Genomic DNA, 17,809 nt, shown 5'->3' with positions numbered 1-17,809 from the left:
GGTGCCATCATACCCTTCCTCCTCCTCTCTGCTGAGCCTCACATCGGTGAGAATCACCCCATGCGATACTCATCCTTGCCACCCTCCTCCACACCATCCCGCAATCCTGGCCACCCCCTTGCAGGTGGTTCTTGGGGACATGTTTGAGCTGCAGGACTATGGCATTTTGATGCTTTTAATCAGTTTTCCTAGCACCCAGCCAGGCTCCTTACCTCCCAGTGCACCCACCGGTGCCGGGTAAGGGACATTTTTTCAGCCAAGTGGCTGAGGAAAGTAGTGCCAAGCTGCTTTGCCAGGATGTGGGCAGCTTCATGGGGTGGGCACAAGCCCAGCTAGACCCTCCCCATGCCTGGCAGCCAACCTCCAGCCCTGCTCAGCTCCTGTCCCCAGGTCTTGTCCAGCATCTGGGCCAAGTGACACGCTCCAGGCCACCAACATGTCATGATCTGGGGGTGTCAGAGAGGCTTACCTGGGAACAGGAAAGAGGAAGGACTCTTGGATGCCCGTGGCAAAGTGGCTGGTGGGGATATGCTTATGGGAGACACCTGCAGGGGTCCTGGAAGACAGGAATGATGGTGGAAAGTCAGCACTTACCCATCACTGTGGCTTGGGACAAAGCCAAGACATTCATTTTCCCGCACCAATGATTCCACTCCTGCAAAGAGTGGCACAGGATGGGAGGTCCGGCTCGTGACTGGGAACCGAGGAGCCCAGGGTGTCTCCTGGGCACCGATGGTGTGACGATGCTTTGGGAAGAGGAAGGGACGAGCCGGTTGGAGCGGGGCGTTACTCACAAGGCTGGGGAGCGACTCCATTGCACAAGGCAGGAAGGGTGGTGTTCAGGTCTTGGGCGCTGGGGCGACATCCCTTCAGGTCAGCCGGGGGAGGTCCTTGAGGTGGCAGTGGGGATGGTGGAGGCAACAGGCAGACGGCAGCTCCATACTGCAGGGTTAGTGACATCTGGAGAGGCGTAGGCACCAGTGAGGATGTCCCTGCCCCACGTTGCTGCACTGTGTGATGGGGTGACAGAGCTGCTTGTCCCTAGGGTGCTCTCATGCTGTCACCGCTGGGATCCCTGCCTGTCCCTGGGAGCACACGGTGACAGGGCAGCAAGCTGATGGTGGCATGTGTCACCCTGCCACAGTGCCCAGACCTCAGGGATCATCTCCATGCCCCTGGCAACACAGGGTGCTGGGGAGTCCTAGGACAGGCAGGTAGGTCTGGGTAGACCTGGCCTCCATCCCAGAGTTCCTTGCCTTGAGACAGGGTGCCCAGCAGTTTGGGGCACCCAGGAGGACCCCGGTGCTGTGTGCTGACCCCAACCACCCCTGATTTACCTGCTTCTCTCCCCAGGAACCTCTCACCCTTCACCCCCACTGTTTCCCGCAAGACTGGCTCCAGGGTCAGTAGGATGTTCTCAATGTCTCACAAATCCCCACCACCCAAGGTGCCTCAGCCCAACCGCCTGGATGAGGTGTACGAAGCTCTCAAGAAGGGCCTGACGTAAGTGCTGGGGCTCCCCGTGACTGGATGTTTGGGGGCAGGGAGCCCCTGAGGGACACAGGGACAGCTGAACATGGGTTGGGGTTGGCAGCTCTGTGGTCTCACCAGGCAGGGACATGCCACGTCTCCTGAGCACAGTGGCTTGGGGTCCTGGAGCTGCATGGGGTCCTGCATCAGGGCACAGGTGGGCTCCCTTGCCCAGGTGCTGGAGTGGGGATGCAGGGCCACATATGCTGGGCTGGTTTGCGGGCTGTGTGTGGCAGGAGCCCTGGGCATGGTGTTCCAGCCTGACCCCCGTGATGTGGTTGCCTCCAGAGCCTACCTGGAGGTGCACCAGCTGGAACTGGAGAAGCTCAGCACTCAGATCCGGGAGTCCAAGAGGAATTCACGCCTGGTGAGTGCTGCTGGGACCTGACAGGAACCAGTGCTTTGGGGGTTCTGGGCACGGCTGGGGCAGTTCATGGTCCATCTGTGCCCCAGGGGCCAGCCCCGGCTCTGGTGTTGGGCTGCACAGGGCTCCTGTCCTACTGTCATGCACTCTCCAGCCCTGGCTGGGTGCTACCTGTCCCTGCCAATGTGCTATGGGTGGTGGGTGTGCGAGGTGCTGGGTCTCCTTGGATGAGCAGAGCTGGCTTTGTGCTGCATCTTATCCCTCTCCTCTCTCCTCCAGGGCTTTCTCTACGATCTGGATAAGGTAAGCGGGAGCAGTGCCCTGTGCCCTTTGCCTCCGCCATCCTCGTGCCTGGGATGTGCTGCTGCTGGCCCCCTCTCTGCTTGTTCTGTCCGCAGCACAGCAGAGTGCCTGCGGGGTGGGATCAGGGCTCGTGGGCAGGGTGGGTCTGGGCAGGGTTTTGAGGTTCCTGGCACCATCTCTGGCCCTGCCAGGAGCAGAGGGCAGGGCTATGGGGGCTGTGGGGCTGGACAGGTGCTGCCTGCGCGGACTGGCAGGGCAGGGGGTGAAGCAGAGGCAGGCAGGGGTTTGAAGCCTGCTTCTTTCAAACGAACTCTCTGGTTAGGGTGGCCTGGCCTAGCTCTGAGGCTGAATGAAAAGCACCCCAGAGCCTGACCTGTCTCCTGGGGGACCCCCTGGAGCAGGGGAGGCTGGATGATGCTGTAGCACATGGGTGCAAGCACAGCCTCTCCTCTGCTGCCACCCTGCTCCTCCCAAGGTGCTGGTGACCGGGATCTGTCCCAGCCACAGCACAGGCACACAGCAGGGCACATCCCGACCTGCGGCTCTGCTCCAGAGCGGTTGGGCTGCCACTCACTCCATCTCCTCTGCTTTTCCAGCAAGTGAAGTCAATCGAGCGCTTCCTGCGTCGCCTGGAGTTTCATGCTAGCAAGGTGAGAGCTGGGGAGCGGGCTGTCATGGAAACACCCCAAAAGTCAATTTCGGCATGCTCCAAACAGATTTTATTCTAGACAGAACCATTTAGCAAAGAAAACCAAATAGAAACGGGGTTTATCCAAAATTATTCAGCACTCTGGCAACATTTGAAACACGGGTTCTGATACCAGTCAAGGATATAATTACTGTACAACCACATAAGAATAATGGGGATGCCCAGTATGCATGCATTCACAAAAACAAGAGGCCTCTTTCACTCAAGGGTACCCCACAAGGAAATAACTGCTTGCCTGTGGTGGGCAGGGGCTCACTCAAGGATATATCCAGAAGAAAATGACTCACCAAGGGGAAGGTGAGGGCTCTCAACCCCAGGAAATCTCCTTAGATGGCATCTCTGATCTCAGGGGAGGCCTCTGGCCTCAGACCTGCTGCTCTGAGACGACCATTCCAAGGAAGGGCTTCAGCAGGGGCCATGTTTCATGGTCAGGTCTGATCTGACTGTGGTCATTACCAGCTGGTCCAGAAGCTTCTCGGCTTCTCTGGGCCTGGACACCTCTTTGACTGAGGACCCTATTGACTGAGGGTCCCTCCTGCCTCCCCAGTTGACGGAGGTGAATATGGCTGGAGTCACCGTGCCCTGGGGTGGGGGGACTGTCCACACCTTGGCACCAAGGTGTGGACAAGCACAACGGGGCACAAAAGGTGCTAAAGAGCCATCAATTGCCCTATTGAAGGATTTCATCAGGAGATGTGGAACTGTCACATGGGTTCACCTTGGGGCTCCCTGGGTGCAGCACTGGGACTGTCCTGCTGTCCCCTGCCCTGCCCCTCACTGCAGCTGGGGCCTGTCCTTGCAGATAGATGAGCTCTACGAGGCGTATTGCATCCAGCGACGGCTCCGTGATGGAGCCCACAACATGGTCAAGGCTTACAGCACGGGCTCGCCAGGCAGCCGGGAGGCACGCGAGAGCCTGGCTGAGGCCAGCAAGGGCTACAAGGAATACACAGAGGTGAGGCAGCTGGCTGGGATGGGCAGGCAGGGCACGGGGTCCCATGGGTGGCTGCTGATGGGTGCTGTCTGTCCGTCTGTCCCCAGAACATGTGCCTGTTGGAGAATGAGCTGGAGAGCCAGCTGGGCGAGTTCCACGTCCGAATGAAAGGTAATGTGTCCTGCTCCATCTCTGGCCTGCTGCCTGCCTGCCTGCCTGCCATCTTCTGATGCCCCTCTGCCTTCTCTTGCAGGACTGGCAGGCTTTGCCCGGCTCTGTGCTGGTGACCAGTATGAGGTTGGTGGGACTGTACAGGTTGGGATCTGCTCTTCTCCTGCCCTCTGGTCCTTGGGGTGCTGGCGGAGGGCGGGTGGTCATTGGTGCAGGTAGCAGTGGTGAGCGGGATGAGCCCATGCCCTGGGATGCGCAGGGAGCACCCACCACCCCAGTGCTGTCTGTTCCCCCAACCCCACATCTCTGCATCCTCAGATCTTCATGAAGTACGGGCGGCAGCGGTGGAAGCTGCGAGGACGCATCGAGGTGAACAGCAAGCAGGTGTGGGACAGCGAGGAAATGGTTTTCTTGCCCCTCGTCACTGAGTTCCTCTCCATCAAGGTACTGTGCAGAAGGGGGCAGGGATGGTGTGGGCCAGCTGCCACCCTGCATCCCAGCCAGGCTTTCCTCCAGGCCCTCGCTTAAACCTGGCCCTCGCTGGGGTGGGAAGAGGCTGTCTGGTGGTAGTGGCATCCTGGCACACAGCAGGGATGCACACAGCAGATGAAGCCCACAGATTCATCTCATCATCTCCTCTCTCTCCTTCTCCAGGTGACGGAGCTAAAGAGCCTGGCCAACCATGTTGTGGTGGGCAACGTGTCCTGTGAGACCAAGGATCTCTTTGCGGCTCTGCCCCAGGTAGTGGCTGTGGATATCAACGACTTGGGCACCCTCAAACTCAGCCTGGAGGTGACCTGGAAGTGAGTATCTCAGCAGGTGTTGCTGGTAGCGCATGGCAGGGCTGGGGACACCTGACACAGCGTGGCAAGAAGTGGCCTGCCCTGAGCTCTCTCCCATCCCCAAACTGGGCTGCATTATGGGAATCCAGAGCTGGACTGGATGGGGTCCTGGTGTCCTCCTCACTGCAGAGCAGGGCTGAGCACACACCCCTCACCTCCCCGCTCTCCTCTCCAGCCCCTTCGACAAGGACGACCAGCCCTCAGCAGCGAGCAGCGTCAACAAGGCCTCCACGGTGAACAAGAGGTTCTCCACCTACAACCAGAGCCCGCCAGACACGCCATCGCTGCGGGAACAGGCTTTCTATGTAAGTGTGGTGCTGGGCAGGGCTGCTCGGGCGAGGTGGCCCATGGAGGGGTCCATGCAGGGACATGCCCAGGCCACATCCCAGAGGGCAGCACAGCTTGGGCATGGGGTGGGCAGCTCCTCTCCAGCCATCTGGCCACGGCTTCCTGGTACCGGTGCCTGCTCCTCCTGCACTCACAGCTCCTCTTCTCTCTGCCCAAGAGCCCGGGGCGGGCGGCCAACAAGCATGGTTGGTCCTTACTGGACATCTTTCGGGAGACACTCTTCGAGAAGCTTTCTCAGAGCTGCTCCTGCAGCGACGTCTCCTCAGCCGAGCTCGGGAGATGGCCGCAGCAGGGCCGCGTAAGTGCAAGAGCTGGAGCCGGCCAGTAGCTTAGTCCAGTGCTGTGGCCATCCTGCAGTAGCCGTAGCCACTCCTTGTCTCCTACTCACTAGCCCTCGCTGATGCCCAGAGGCCTGATCCTGCCAGGCCAGGGTCTGGCTGACCCTGAGGAGACAATCTCCAGCTGGGGCAGCTGGGGCTGCATGGGCTGGTCCCACTTCATCTGCGCACCCTCGTGCGAGAGCCAGGCACTAGTGAGTAGAAGGCTTGTCTGTGTCCCCGCACTGGTGGTATTGGTGTTCTGTGCTGTGGCATTGGTGTGGTGCTGGAGTGATGGTACTGGGGCGACAGTGCTGGTGTGGCACTGATTCAGCAGTGGTGAACCAATGCTGTGACTTTGGTGTAATGGCTGGTGCTGCTCCCCATGAGCTGGTGCTGCTCCCCATGAGCTGGTGCTGGGGATGGGCCTTCTTAGCCACAAGGGCACATTGCCGGCTCATGGTCAACCTGTTGTCCACCAGGACTCTCAGGTCTTCCTCTGCAATGCTGCTTTCCAGCAGGTCAACCCCTAACCTGTATTGGTGCATGGGGTTGTTCCTCTCTACGTGCAGGATCCTACGCTTGCCTTTGCTGAATTTCATTAGGTTCATCTTCTTTTCCTCCCTCTCCAGAACATGCTGCGGCGCCAGGAGGAGCTGGAGAACGGCACAGCCTGGTCTATCTCCTCCGAGTCCTCGGATGACTCCTCCAGCCCCCAGCTGTCTGGCAGTGCCCGCCATGCCACACACAAGCCCATCGTGCAGCCTGAGGTGCAGGCGTCCGCCCCTGCCATCGAGATCTCCTTCTCCCAGCAGCCGGAGGAGGCTGGGGCTGGGCCTGGGGCTGGTGGCACCAGTGTTCCCCCGACTGGGAGCCAGCCGGAGGAGCCAGGCAGCCATAAGGAGACAGTGGCCAATGGGCATGTGCCCTACTCCCGGACTCTGAGTCACATCAGCGAGGCCAGTGTGGATGCCACAATGGAGACCAAGGCTGCGGAGAGCCCTTGGGAGCCCAGCCCAGAGGACACAGGGATGCAAGAGCAGGACACGGACTCCCTGCCTGGTGCCTCAGTGGCAGCTGTTGGAGCAGGACAGGACAGAGGGGCCGAGGCCAAGCCCCGTGCCGCTGTGGTGTGGGCCACCACCTGTGAGATGGAGGCCAGCGGGGCTGAGCCAGTGCAGAACCAGCAGCCTGCGCAGAGTGGCTGTGGTACCGGGGTCCCCACAGTGCTGGCACAAGCTCCCGAGGAGGAGAGGCCTGTCCTGGCCCCATCACTGCCTGCTGGCATCCCTGAGGTGCCGCGGGGGAAGGTGGTGGATTCGGGTCTGGAGGAAGCCATTGGCCTCCTGGGCTCAGCCCTGGAAGACTATCGGGGGCAGTTCCCAGAGCTGCAGCCCCTGGAACGGGAGCTCAAACGCCTGGAGGAGATGCTGCTGGTGAGGGGCTCTCAGCAGTGCCTGGGGACAATGGGGACAGGGCCATCACTGATAGTGGTGCCTGGGGACAATGGGGGAAGGGACATCCCTGATGGCAGTGCCTGGGGACAATGGGGAAAGGTCCATCCCTGATGGCAGTTCCTGGGATGATGGGAACAGGGCTGTCCTTGCTGGCAGTGCCCAAGGACATGGGTGGTGGAGCTGTCTTGGCTGGCGAGCCAGGATCTGACCCCGCCCTGCCTTCCTCCACAGCAGAAGCAAGGCGTCTTCCTCAGCCGGGCCTCCAGCATCAGCCTGACGGTGGAGCATGCGCTGGAGAGCTTCAGCTTCCTCAACACCTCTGACATGGAGGACTCAGAGGGCTCTGAGGAGGAGCCTCTCCAAGACGAGAGGTGCACAGTGGGGCTGGAAGGATGGGGCAAGGGGCAGGATGTGGCCCTGGGACAGTTGGGATGGGGGATGCCCAGCTCTCCCTGAGTGCCTGTGCACATCTAGACCAGCCCATCACAGCTCAGGGCAGGTCCAGCTCAAGAAGCAGCAGGATCTGGCCCTTCTGGTGGTACAATGCCACCCTGCATCTCTCCATGGGGGCTGGGCTGGCAGGCAGCCCCCATGCCCTGTGCCCACAGGACCTGCTCCTTTGCCCACCCTTGATGCTGTGATACTGTAGGTCCTACAGAAACTTGGACCCTGTGGGTGGGGAAGGGTCAGGTCCAGGTTTCCCATGCTGACCTGCTGTCTTCATCTCTTCCTCACTTGCAGGAGGGCTGGCAGACCCCGGCGCGGCAGCAGGGCCCCTAGCGCTGGCGAGACAGGGGCAGATGACATGGGCCTGTGCAGCGGCTCTGAGGCCAGTACCGACCCCCTGAGCACCGGAAACGAGTTCCTGGATAAGGCCCTGGTGCTTCACCTCAACAACTGCAACCGCTTGCTGCTGGTGAGTACAGGGCTGAGTGTGGTGGCAGATGTCCTGGGGAGGGAAGCCTTGGACTAGGCTGTGGGTGCCTCCTCAATGGGTGTCTTGCTGCAGCATGGAGGCTGTGGCGTGGTTGCTGAGTTCTGTCCCTGAGGTCCCTGGTGTGACTGTGTCTTGCAGAAGCTTGGCACCTTCGGTCCCCTGCGGTGCCGGGAGATGTACGCCCTAGACAGGCTGCTGCGGGAGGCTCAGGTGCTGGAGATCGTGTGCCAGCTGACAGAGGAGCGAGCGGGAACAGCCAGCTCTGCTGCTGATGGTAAGGACATGCAGCCAAGAGTACTGTCCATGCCACCCCAGGGGATGTGCGGGGCCTGGTCCCCCCTTGTTTCCGTGGCTGGGCAGGGAATGGCCGTGCCAGACAGAGGGCAGGCATCACCTGCCCGCTGCCATGGCTGCTGGGAGGCTTGACAGTGTCTGTCCCCACAGTGGTGCAGTTCTCGACACGGAAGGAGGGCGTGCTGCCCTTTTGGGACCACTGCGTGGAGACACCCAACATCTACACCTGCCCCGTGGAGCGGTTCCTGCAGGTGCTCAGCACCCAGTACGCAGCACCCATCAGCGAGCGGCACCCTGGCCTGGCTGATACTGGTGAGCCAATGTCCAGGGGTGTTTGGGGAGAATTGCCAGCCCCACTCAGTGACCATGAGTGGGGACCTGTGGGTGCCAGGAGCCCCACAGAGGGGTGGCCATAGCTGCTGTGCACCCTGACCCCAGCCCTGTCCCACAGTGTGTGTGAAACTGGTGGAGGACGTGCTGAATCGGCGCCTGCCCCGGCGGCCTGGCAGCACCCAGGGCGAGCAGGTCACCATCTTCCAGTACTGGAGCCACTTTGAGTCACTTGGCGCCCTGGTCCTCGACACCTACATGATGGAGCTGGCAGAGGAAGGTGGGTGCCCTCACGAGACCCTGGCATGGGGTGCCAGAGCATCACCTTAGGGTGCCACCAGTACCACCACAACCTGCCATGGGGTGAGCCACCCCTGGGGTGGGCCAATAGGTGTGATCCGGTGCACAGCCCACTCCCACGCTGCCTTCCTGAGCACCCTGTCTCCTTGCTGTAGGTCCCCAGCATCTTGGTGTGGGTGCCCCAGCAGCTCCGTGCATTGGCACCCTGTGTGGGGCCACCCCTGCTTGGTGTGGGGTGCCCAGGGATGGGTTCCCTGTGGCAGCAGGGGTGTGCGGGCAGTGCCACTGGGCTCCCTGCACTTCGGCTCAGCTGGCGGTTCCCCGCAGCGCTGCTGGCGCAGAACCTCAACTCGGACGACCAGGATGTGGTGTTGCGTGCCCTGAAGCGTGTGCCCGAGGGCCGCCTGAAGAAGGAGGGACTGAAGGCACTGAGCCTGCTCCTTGTGGAAGGTAACAGCAAGGTGGTGAGCGCTGTGTCGGCCCAGCTCCGCAGCCTGGCAGAAAACCCCCGCTTCCGCCAACGGGTACGTGCTGGGCAAGCCAAGGACAAGGTAGGCTGGTGCTGCAGTCCCTGGGGCTGCTGACCCCTTCCATGTTCCCCCAGGCTCTCGTGTGCTACCTGGAGCAGCTGGAGGATGAGGAGGTGCAGACACGTGTGGCAGGGTGTGCGGCGCTGGGCTGCCTGAAGGTGAGAGAGACATGGGGAGGAGGTGGCAGGGCTGCATCTTCTAGAGGAAGAGGAATCACATGTAGTCAGCAAGTCTGGACACACCTGCACAGCCTTCTCCCAGGAGAGAGTTGCTGAGGGAGCCCCAAATGTGCTGGAGAACCCAGCAGGGACAGGGCAGGAAAGCAGATTGGAAGGGAGCAGGATGAGGGACTTTCCTGCACCATAGAGCTGCAGTGCCCTGTGCTGCCTTTCCCTCTGGGCTGTGTCCCTGCTGCCAGTCCTGCCAGCCACACTCACCCCTTTGTCCCTTCTCCTGCAGGCCAAGGAGAGCATCGAGCAGCTGGTTTACCTGTGCCAAACCGACAAGGAGCCTGTGCGCGAGGCAGCCAAGCAGAGCCTGATGCTATGCGGTGAGTGTCTCACTGCTTCCCTCTGCTCCTTCCCCATCCATGGCATCCCAAGCGCTATCTCCTGTGGGAGTGGGGTCCTGGACCGGTCCCTGCCTACACCGTGTACTCTAGCTTATCGTGCCTCAAGCTCTGCTGGGCAAGAGCAAGCTGGCAGCGGGCAGCAAGGGCCAAGCGTCCTGTGGCCACAGAACACTGAGCCTGGTTATTATTTGTTATTTGCTAGATGGCACAGAGAGAACCATCTGAGTGGGTTTCTAGGCCTCCAGATCGTGGCAGCTGCTGCACAGGTTGGGACACGTGAGCCGTCCTCGTCACCCTGTCCCTGCTCCTGCCGCTTTGCTCACGAATGTCTCCGTCTTAGAGCCTGTCAGCCATGTCACGTTTTGGAGTCTGTGTGTCTTGGTTGTTCATAGAGCCCATCCCCGTGGCACCCCGGCACATGTAGGCACCTTGTGTCCCATGTCCCGGCAGATCGTCCATGTCACCACCTCTTGCTGGGGATGGCTGCTGCAGGCAGATTTGTGTGCGGGAGTGCCGGGTGAAGATCTCAGAGCCAGCTTGTAGTGTGGATGTGTGCATCCCTGCGTGTGCCTGGGGGTTCTGGGGAAGCCCTTGGGATTCCCGTGCCAGTGCATGCAGATGTGCACAGCTGTTTGAGACACTGGAGCCAGCAAAGCCCCGAGCCTGGTCCCCTTTGCCCCGAGTTAGGCTCTCCACAAGCCAGCACTCTTGCACGCCAAATGTGGTGATCTTGCCCTGCGTGGGCACAGCAGGCAGCTGAAGAACAGGATTTGCAACATCTGAATCAGGAGCTCTGGGGGCTTTTTGAGCCGGATCCCAGCTGGGACCTGCCCAAGGGTGTGCTAAGGAGGACAAGAGAGATCTCCGCTCTGTGGCTGTAGCACGCCAGCTCAGCTCTGCTGAGTGTTAGCCACGTTTCCCTGGAAAGGCTGGGGAAGGTGGCAGGGGATGAGCAGGGGACAGAACTGCAGCTTGGTTCACTGACCATGGTGTGTATGTACTTGCAGGGGAAGATGGTAAATCAGCTCACCGGCGGCTGGAGGAGGCCCTGGACAGCCTCCCGAGGATCTTTGCACCAGCCAGCATGGCCAGTACAGCTTTCTGAGACAACACGCAAACCCACCCACCATCTCTCGGGGGCAAAGGCACCGCTGGGCCACCCGGACTTGCATGGCCTGGGGCCGGCCGGGACCCGGCAACTCCCGCACCGCAGTATTACCCCCGCCGGCAGCTCGCCGCGGCCGCACACTGCCTTACGGAGCACCGCTTATCTGGCCCCTGGCCCTGCGGGGTGCCACGTACGCACCCCTGGGCAGGGGGGGCTCGCTGCACATCCCACCCTCTGATTGCTATTTAAAATACACGGGGAGCCCACCCTTCCTGGCCCCCATTGTCCACTACAGCTGCTGGGACCACGGCGGCAGGGAGATGTTGGGATTTCTCTGCCTCCTCTTGCCTTCGTCTTGCTCGAGGGCACGTGCCCTGTCCTGGAAGGACCTGCACTTTGGAAACCACCACGCTGTTTCTTTCCAGGAGTTGCGTGGGCTGTGGGGACTGCTGCCCTTTGCTACCTGGAGGCCTCCAGGACTTAAATAAAATGAAATATGAGATATTAATATATTCTGCTGGCGTTTCTTCTTTCCAGCTCCACGTGCTCCTGTCCCTCCCCGGCTGTGGCTGTAGGGAGCGTAGCAAGATGTGGCCCCAGCTCAGAGCCTTTCCTGATCTGTTGGGAAGTGCTGTGGAGGGCAGGGGCAGGAGGAGCGTCAGAGAGACGGACAGACGGATGGACAGAAGCTGCCACCTTTTTTTGTTGTTGTTGTTTTATTTTATTTTTTATTTACAGATTTTTGCAGAAAAACAAAAGCAAAAAATTCTTTTCTATAAGGTCTCTATAAATCTATATATAATGTAATTACAGAGAACAACTAATTTTGATTTTAAACCAGAAATAAAAACAAACCTTTAATGAGTGATGTTGTCACTGTGCGGGTGTTTCTTTGGCTTTTGCAAGAGCTTTGCAGGAGTTGCTGAGACGAAGGTGCCCAGTCCAGTGAGCCACCGAAACCAGGGCTGCCCCAGGAACAGCCCTGCTTTCTACTGTCTTCTGTACCTGTGGTGGGAACACACCATGGTGCCCAGCCCCAAACAGGGGTCCAGAAAGTTGGGGGATGAAGCTGAACTGTTTTTTTTAATCCATCTCAATGATTTGGCACCTCTTGGTGCACGTCTTGTCACCAAGTCGTGACAAATCAAAGATTCACAGAAAAGCTCAGGTGGGAATAGACCTTCGGAAATACTCATCCATTCCTTGCTGGTCAAAGCAGGGTCTACTAGAGCTCGGGTCCACATCTGGTTGGGTTTTGAGTATCTCCAAGGACAGAGATGCCAGAACTTCATGGACCAGCCTGTGTCAGTGCTTGACCATCCTCAGAGAAAAAGCTTTTCTGAAGTTAAACTCAAACCCCTGTACTTCAGTTTTGGTTTGGTGCATTGGGCACCACTGAGGAGCATCCAGCTCTGTCTTCTTTACCCCCCAGTCTTCATTTTTCCAAGTTATACAGTCCCAGCTCTCTCAGCCTCCTCCTAAAGACAGCTGCTCCAACCCCTTAATCATCTTAATGGCCCTTACAGCCCTGGGAGGGAGTGGGGAGTAAGTTAGAGCCACAAAAGCAGAGACCCCCATGGCACTGCCCTGGGGTGCCACTGGCTGCTCGTGCCAGAGCTGGCGATTTATGGCCCCCAGGACAAGCAGGGTCCGTTCATCAGTGCTTCCTGGGGTTTCTGAGCAAGTCCCAGCAGGTTACAGCCTCCTTTTTCCCCAATTTAGCAGAGCCTTTTGGGCTGGCTCTGGCAGAATGCCACTACCACAGCCAGCCTGCAGCACCGTGCTCATGACATCGTGGTGCACGGCATGTCCCCAAGGGACACGCCGCAGTGTAACCACTTTGGGATGTGGTTTTATCTGCAGATGGGATTGTGGGAAGGGGGTAACCAGTGGACACTGTGCTGCATCGCTGCAATCTTAGCCTTCTTCTACCTGCTCTGAGGGCTGGACAAGCCCCAGGAGGGAAGAGCAGTGTTTCTCCAGAAGCACTGCATCGCACTGTCAGCTGTAGGCAGCGAGAGATGTGGGTCCCAGCTGGCACATACAACTGTGGACAAGAGCACTCGAGAAGTGGAAAGTGGCCCAGACATCTTATACATTTGTTTTAGATTCTTTTTCCCCTGAATAACTCCTGGAAATAAAAAACAGCCCAGTGATCCAGTGGCCAGAGCCACAAATTCAATACACTCACCTACGTGGGTATCCTCCCCATGAGATCAGAGCAGGGAAGCAGCCTTCTGCCAAGGCAGGCAGGACAAAATGACTCTGCTCCTGGAACAGCAAGGTATAATCTCATTATTTCTGTGGCTTTAAGAACATTTGAGGAAAAACCTCCAAACAGATTAATTTAGGAATCAGTTGCCCAGCCCCTTGCTCTGAATAAGTCCGTGCCAGCATCACCAAAGACCTCCACCCCACGGACACTGCCAGGTCACCTGGAATTGCAGGATTGCCATTTTCACTGGAAGAAACTTAAAAAAACCCAAAATCTTGGTTTTTTTGTACAGCATTCAAAGCATTCACTGCAGTTTGAATCCTGCTTGTTTTTTTTTTTTTTTATTTGAGATCTGGGGCGGAGCAGGACAACAATCACAACAGGCAGCTGTTTGAAAGGACGCAGGGGACTCAGCTCTTCCCTCTGGGACCTGATGTCTCCCCCAGTCCTTGCACAGGAACTGCACCATTTCATGGGCTGAACTCCCCAGGAGCCGCTCTCACAGCACACACGGACAGACGCAGCACCGCAGAGCGCATTTTGTGGCAGCATGTTTGCTGTTTCAAAGGAGACAGTGTGCCAGCACCACGTTTGTCAGCCAAATCACTGTCAGTGCTTCAAACATCTTGCTCTCGTAGCGATGTGCTTGTGCTCAGCAGCTACTTGCTTTTCTTGTAGAAGCTGCAGCCCGTGGGAGGGTGTCTGTGTCACACTTACATTACCCATGTGCTCTGGCTTAGGAAAGATGTTCTTTTTCCCCATCTACTGATTTTTTTAATTAAAGGGTGGCATATGGATTCTGGAGTGCTTTGCAGTGTTGATTTTTAACTGCTGGTCTCAGAGTAGCATCCTGCCGAGCCCCCGCAGATCATCAGCACAAAATAAGTGATCAGCCAACCTCACCTCCTCTTGCACAGCACCAGGGCTGGGGCAGCTGCCCAGGTTGTGACACCAAGAGTACCCACCAGCCAGAATGATCCCAAGCGGACGCTGTCACTTTGGAAAGTCACAAGCTCTGATCAGCCTTCATGTAAGAGATGACTTAAATCTTTATGCCACGTCATTTTTAGGAGGTTGTACTTTGGCAATCTCCAGTTTAAGCAGCCTCAAAAGTCGGACCTCTCACCATATCTCAGGCTTGTATGAAATAATGTTTCTAAGGCATTCACTAGGGCACTCTGAAATTATTTGAGCAGCTAAGTAGGCTGCGTTGAACCACAGCAAAGCAACAACCTCCTCATGATCGCTGACGTGTTCTTCACAGGGCTGTCAGGCACATATGTACGGACTTGTTCTCCAGGGACCACTCCTAGGGTGACAGCTGGGGCCTCATTTCATACAGAGACCAAAGCGTGCTCCAGGCAGACTCCAAAACTTAATTTAATGCTGGCTCTCCAACTCCACTACTGTCTTCCTTAATGCCGAGGGAGGAGAAGGATGGTGACTCCTGAGGGCTTGTACACCATGAGGGGGATGGAAGCACGGAGCTAGGAACAGCCGGGAACGAGAGGGATGAGTTCACCTGGGGTCTCGGCAAAGTGGTCGGGAGCTCCTCAGCTTCAGTTCACACAATTCTGCTCCTGGGCAATGTGTCTCTGGGAAAGGCCTTGCTCAGGCAACTGTTCTAGAAGGAGTATCTGCCTCTGGATGTCTAATTTGGACAGGCTTGGAGGCCGATTTTCAGGAGCACGCACAATCAGGACTGAAGCTGGGGGTTTGAATCCTCTGCAGATCAGCTCAAAAGCAGCTCCAACTAAGAAACCCAAGATCGACAGGTCATACCCCCAGCACATGTTGGTGAATAGATGGTCTGGGACACTTCTGGCAGAAGTAGTCCAGGAATAGGTGTTTGCTAGAACAACTTCTGTTTCCTAAGCAGAGACATTTCTACCACAAAAGCCAAGCGACCATCTGTCATAGCATGGCTACAAACAAAAGGCAGGGGGATCATCAGCACTTGCTCACTCCCAGACCCAGGTGAGTGTTTAAAGGAGCATAAGAAGCTATTTTACACATAGATCGTGCTCCTCTCCATTTTGATTTGTGTCTGAACTAAGTTTTGAGCTTAAAGCAGGATTTATGGCTAGACACGAAAGATACGCCATTCTCCCTAAAATTATAGCATGTGATGGGTTGACAGCTTAGAATAAATGTAAATGACTTTTTAAAAATTCACAGTACAGAATCTCGTTTCCCCAGAAATGTTCTTAGCAGATTATCCATGCCATACTGACTTAATATCCTCTTGCAACAACCTGCCTAGTGGACAAAGGGAAGGCAATCGATGTGGGGTTTCTTCTTTCATTTTAGCAAAGCATTTGATAGTCCAACAGGAGTTGGACTCCAAGATCCTCAGGAGTTCCTGCCAACCCAGGATCTTTTGTTCCTGTGATTTAGATTTCTCATGCAATGAAGACCCTGTAGGTTACAGTTGGAGGCTACACCCTGTCACCTTGTAATTAATTATCACTTTTTGCCATTGCTTTGTAACTAATTATTTTCTCCTTCAGCCGAGGCTGAAGAAACAAAGCTGCATTCTCGTGACTCAACACAGCTCGTCCCCTCTGGCCACTCAGTAAGTGACAGTTCACCCGCTGTAATGAATTAATGGGCTCAGCCTGGTGTCATAATCCTCAGAAGGGAACTCGGTCTCAGTTGTCCACAGCCTGGAAAGGAGTATCGGCACTCCCAGCACTGCTGTCGGCACTGCCACCAGCGCTCTGCTTCTTCGCAACGATGAGGAGAGCTGAGGCAGGAGAAACCTGTGAAGCAGGGTCAGGTACTGATGTCCTCACTCACCACCACCTCCTCAGCACACAGCAGCCGGGCAGGCCCTTCTTTCCACCACACAGCTCAACAGGACACCGACATTATTCGGACTAGGATTTAAGGGCACAATTTACACGCTAATATCTGCTACGTTTGCTTGATGGTTCTGTCACTTGCTAAGCAGGTTGGGGTAAAGCCGAAGCTGTTGAACAGCTTTTGCTCTGCCCCCGCAGGGACATCTAAAGAGGGAAAAAATTGGGGCAAGATTTTTAGTATCACTTTCAACTGTGGCAGCTTTAGTCCTTCCAGCATTAGTTTGTGTTGGGCTTTCTTCACATTCAGTCTTCTCTCTGAATTCCTGGCCTTACTAATATCCAGGGATTGGTAAGTGGACAAAGGGAGCCAGAAATGCAGCTTCCCTCCAATATATCTTATCTTTGTATTATCAGTATTTTAAACCATTACTCCAGCTCCATTTTATGTGTTTTTATGGTAAGACAATACAAAAAGGATGCAGCATGAGCTCACAGAAGTCTCCCCTCCTCTCAGCTTGCCTGTCAATCAGCTACAATTCTGCAACAACGCTACTGGAGATGAGAAAGTATGTTAAAGTCAGAAGATTCAGCAACACAGGAAACTGCAGAAAATGAAAGACACACGAGTGTCTGTGCTTTCACATATACATTTATGCATCTCACTGTGGATACCGTGGCTGCTTCCACCTTTTGGGGGTGTACGAAGTTGTGGACAGAAAATGCTGTGATGTCTGACTCCTGATGGGCAGGACCCAACCTTGTTAACTTCTCTAGATGCTCCCTACTTAATACCTGGCACCACATTTGCCATGCCTGCAGTCCTGAAGCTAAAATGAGCAGTACGTCCCATTCGATTATGAGCTTGGCAAGTCCAAGGTCCTTCAAAACATCAGTCAAATACCATCTAATTCCAGTAACTTATTGGGTGTTTATAAAACCACCCTAGAACTTTCCTAGAGATTAATTCACAACAGTATTGCTGACTCTGCTTCCATCTCGAGAAGCGATCTGGTCTTTCCACTGGCTAACCCGCCCTCAGCACATTTCCACGTGGGCTTTCCCTGTGGCCTCCTCCTCACGAGCTGTTTCCTCTGAAGCTGAGGCACAGCCTCCTGCTCTGGGGAGGCTGAAAGTTTCACTTAGGTGAAGGAGGGAGTTTCATCTTAGGTGAAGCTTAGGAGAGGCGCGCAGATCACAGGTGTGTGAGGGGGCACGAGGCCCGCAGAGCCTGCGGCCGGGGCACCGGGCTCTGGTGAGGCCGATCGGCAGCAACGCCGCGCGGTTCCCAACGCACACGTGGTCCCAGCCCCGATGTCCCCCAGACGGTGCCGCCGCCGGGCCGCCCCTCACAGCGGGCCCCGCCCTCCCGGGGCCGGGCGCACTCGCCGAGGGCCGCGGGAAGGGGCCAGCCCGGCCGCGGTACCGGCCCCGCCTCACCCCGCCGGCCACGCCCCCAGTGCTGCGTGACGCACGGACGCAACGCACGCACGAGCGCGCGCACCGGCCGACGCCGCGGCCCAGCGTTTGAAGTTGGCGCGCGATTCGCGCCCTCGCCCCGCCCGCCGCTCCCAGCCTGCCCCGCGCGGCCGCTTCCCCGCGCGCCCGGCCGTCCCTCCCCCCCAGCCCTCCCCGCTCCGGCCGCGGCCGCGGCAGCCGCGCTGGCGCACGCGCATTCCGCCCGCCCGCCGCCATTTTGTGTCCGAAGCGACTGTGGAGCGATTAAACCGCGAGCTGGTGCTGGGCGC

At 57.3% G+C, this 17,809-nt stretch overlaps 1 protein-coding gene across 7 annotated transcripts in view; it reads left to right on the top strand.

The window, feature by feature from the left end:
- Positions 1-11,910, top strand: part of RIPOR1 (RHO family interacting cell polarization regulator 1) — a 32,929-nt gene extending 21,019 nt beyond the window's left edge. For 6 of the 7 annotated variants that reach the window (XM_065848211.2, XM_065848212.2, XM_065848208.2 and 3 more), the window contains 20 exons: positions 1,354-1,503; positions 1,819-1,897; positions 2,174-2,197; positions 2,794-2,847; positions 3,709-3,861; positions 3,948-4,011; positions 4,094-4,137; positions 4,330-4,455; positions 4,666-4,814; positions 5,029-5,158; positions 6,151-6,954; positions 7,207-7,346; positions 7,717-7,891; positions 8,051-8,186; positions 8,357-8,518; positions 8,658-8,816; positions 9,164-9,360; positions 9,441-9,524; positions 9,826-9,916; positions 10,945-11,910. In XM_065848211.2, the coding sequence (XP_065704283.1) occupies positions 1,354-1,503; positions 1,819-1,897; positions 2,174-2,197; positions 2,794-2,847; positions 3,709-3,861; positions 3,948-4,011; positions 4,094-4,137; positions 4,330-4,455; positions 4,666-4,814; positions 5,029-5,158; positions 6,151-6,954; positions 7,207-7,346; positions 7,717-7,891; positions 8,051-8,186; positions 8,357-8,518; positions 8,658-8,816; positions 9,164-9,360; positions 9,441-9,524; positions 9,826-9,916; positions 10,945-11,042 (3,019 nt within the window). In that variant the 3' untranslated portion in view covers positions 11,043-11,910. Of the gene's footprint in view, positions 1-1,353; positions 1,504-1,818; positions 1,898-2,173; positions 2,198-2,793; positions 2,848-3,708; positions 3,862-3,947; positions 4,012-4,093; positions 4,138-4,329; positions 4,456-4,665; positions 4,815-5,028; positions 5,159-6,150; positions 6,955-7,206; positions 7,347-7,716; positions 7,892-8,050; positions 8,187-8,356; positions 8,519-8,657; positions 8,817-9,163; positions 9,361-9,440; positions 9,525-9,825; positions 9,917-10,139; positions 10,204-10,944 lie in introns of all 7 variants that reach the window. The other variant, XM_065848209.2, reaches the window with a different exon arrangement.
- Positions 11,911-17,809: the final 5,899 nt, after the last annotated feature.

This window comes from Patagioenas fasciata, chromosome 13, assembly GCF_037038585.1.
Source record: "Patagioenas fasciata isolate bPatFas1 chromosome 13, bPatFas1.hap1, whole genome shotgun sequence".
Lineage (NCBI taxonomy): Eukaryota > Metazoa > Chordata > Aves > Columbiformes > Columbidae > Patagioenas > Patagioenas fasciata.
The sequence above is the reverse complement of the archived record's forward strand: the minus strand, read 5'-3'. Positions and strand labels throughout refer to the sequence as shown.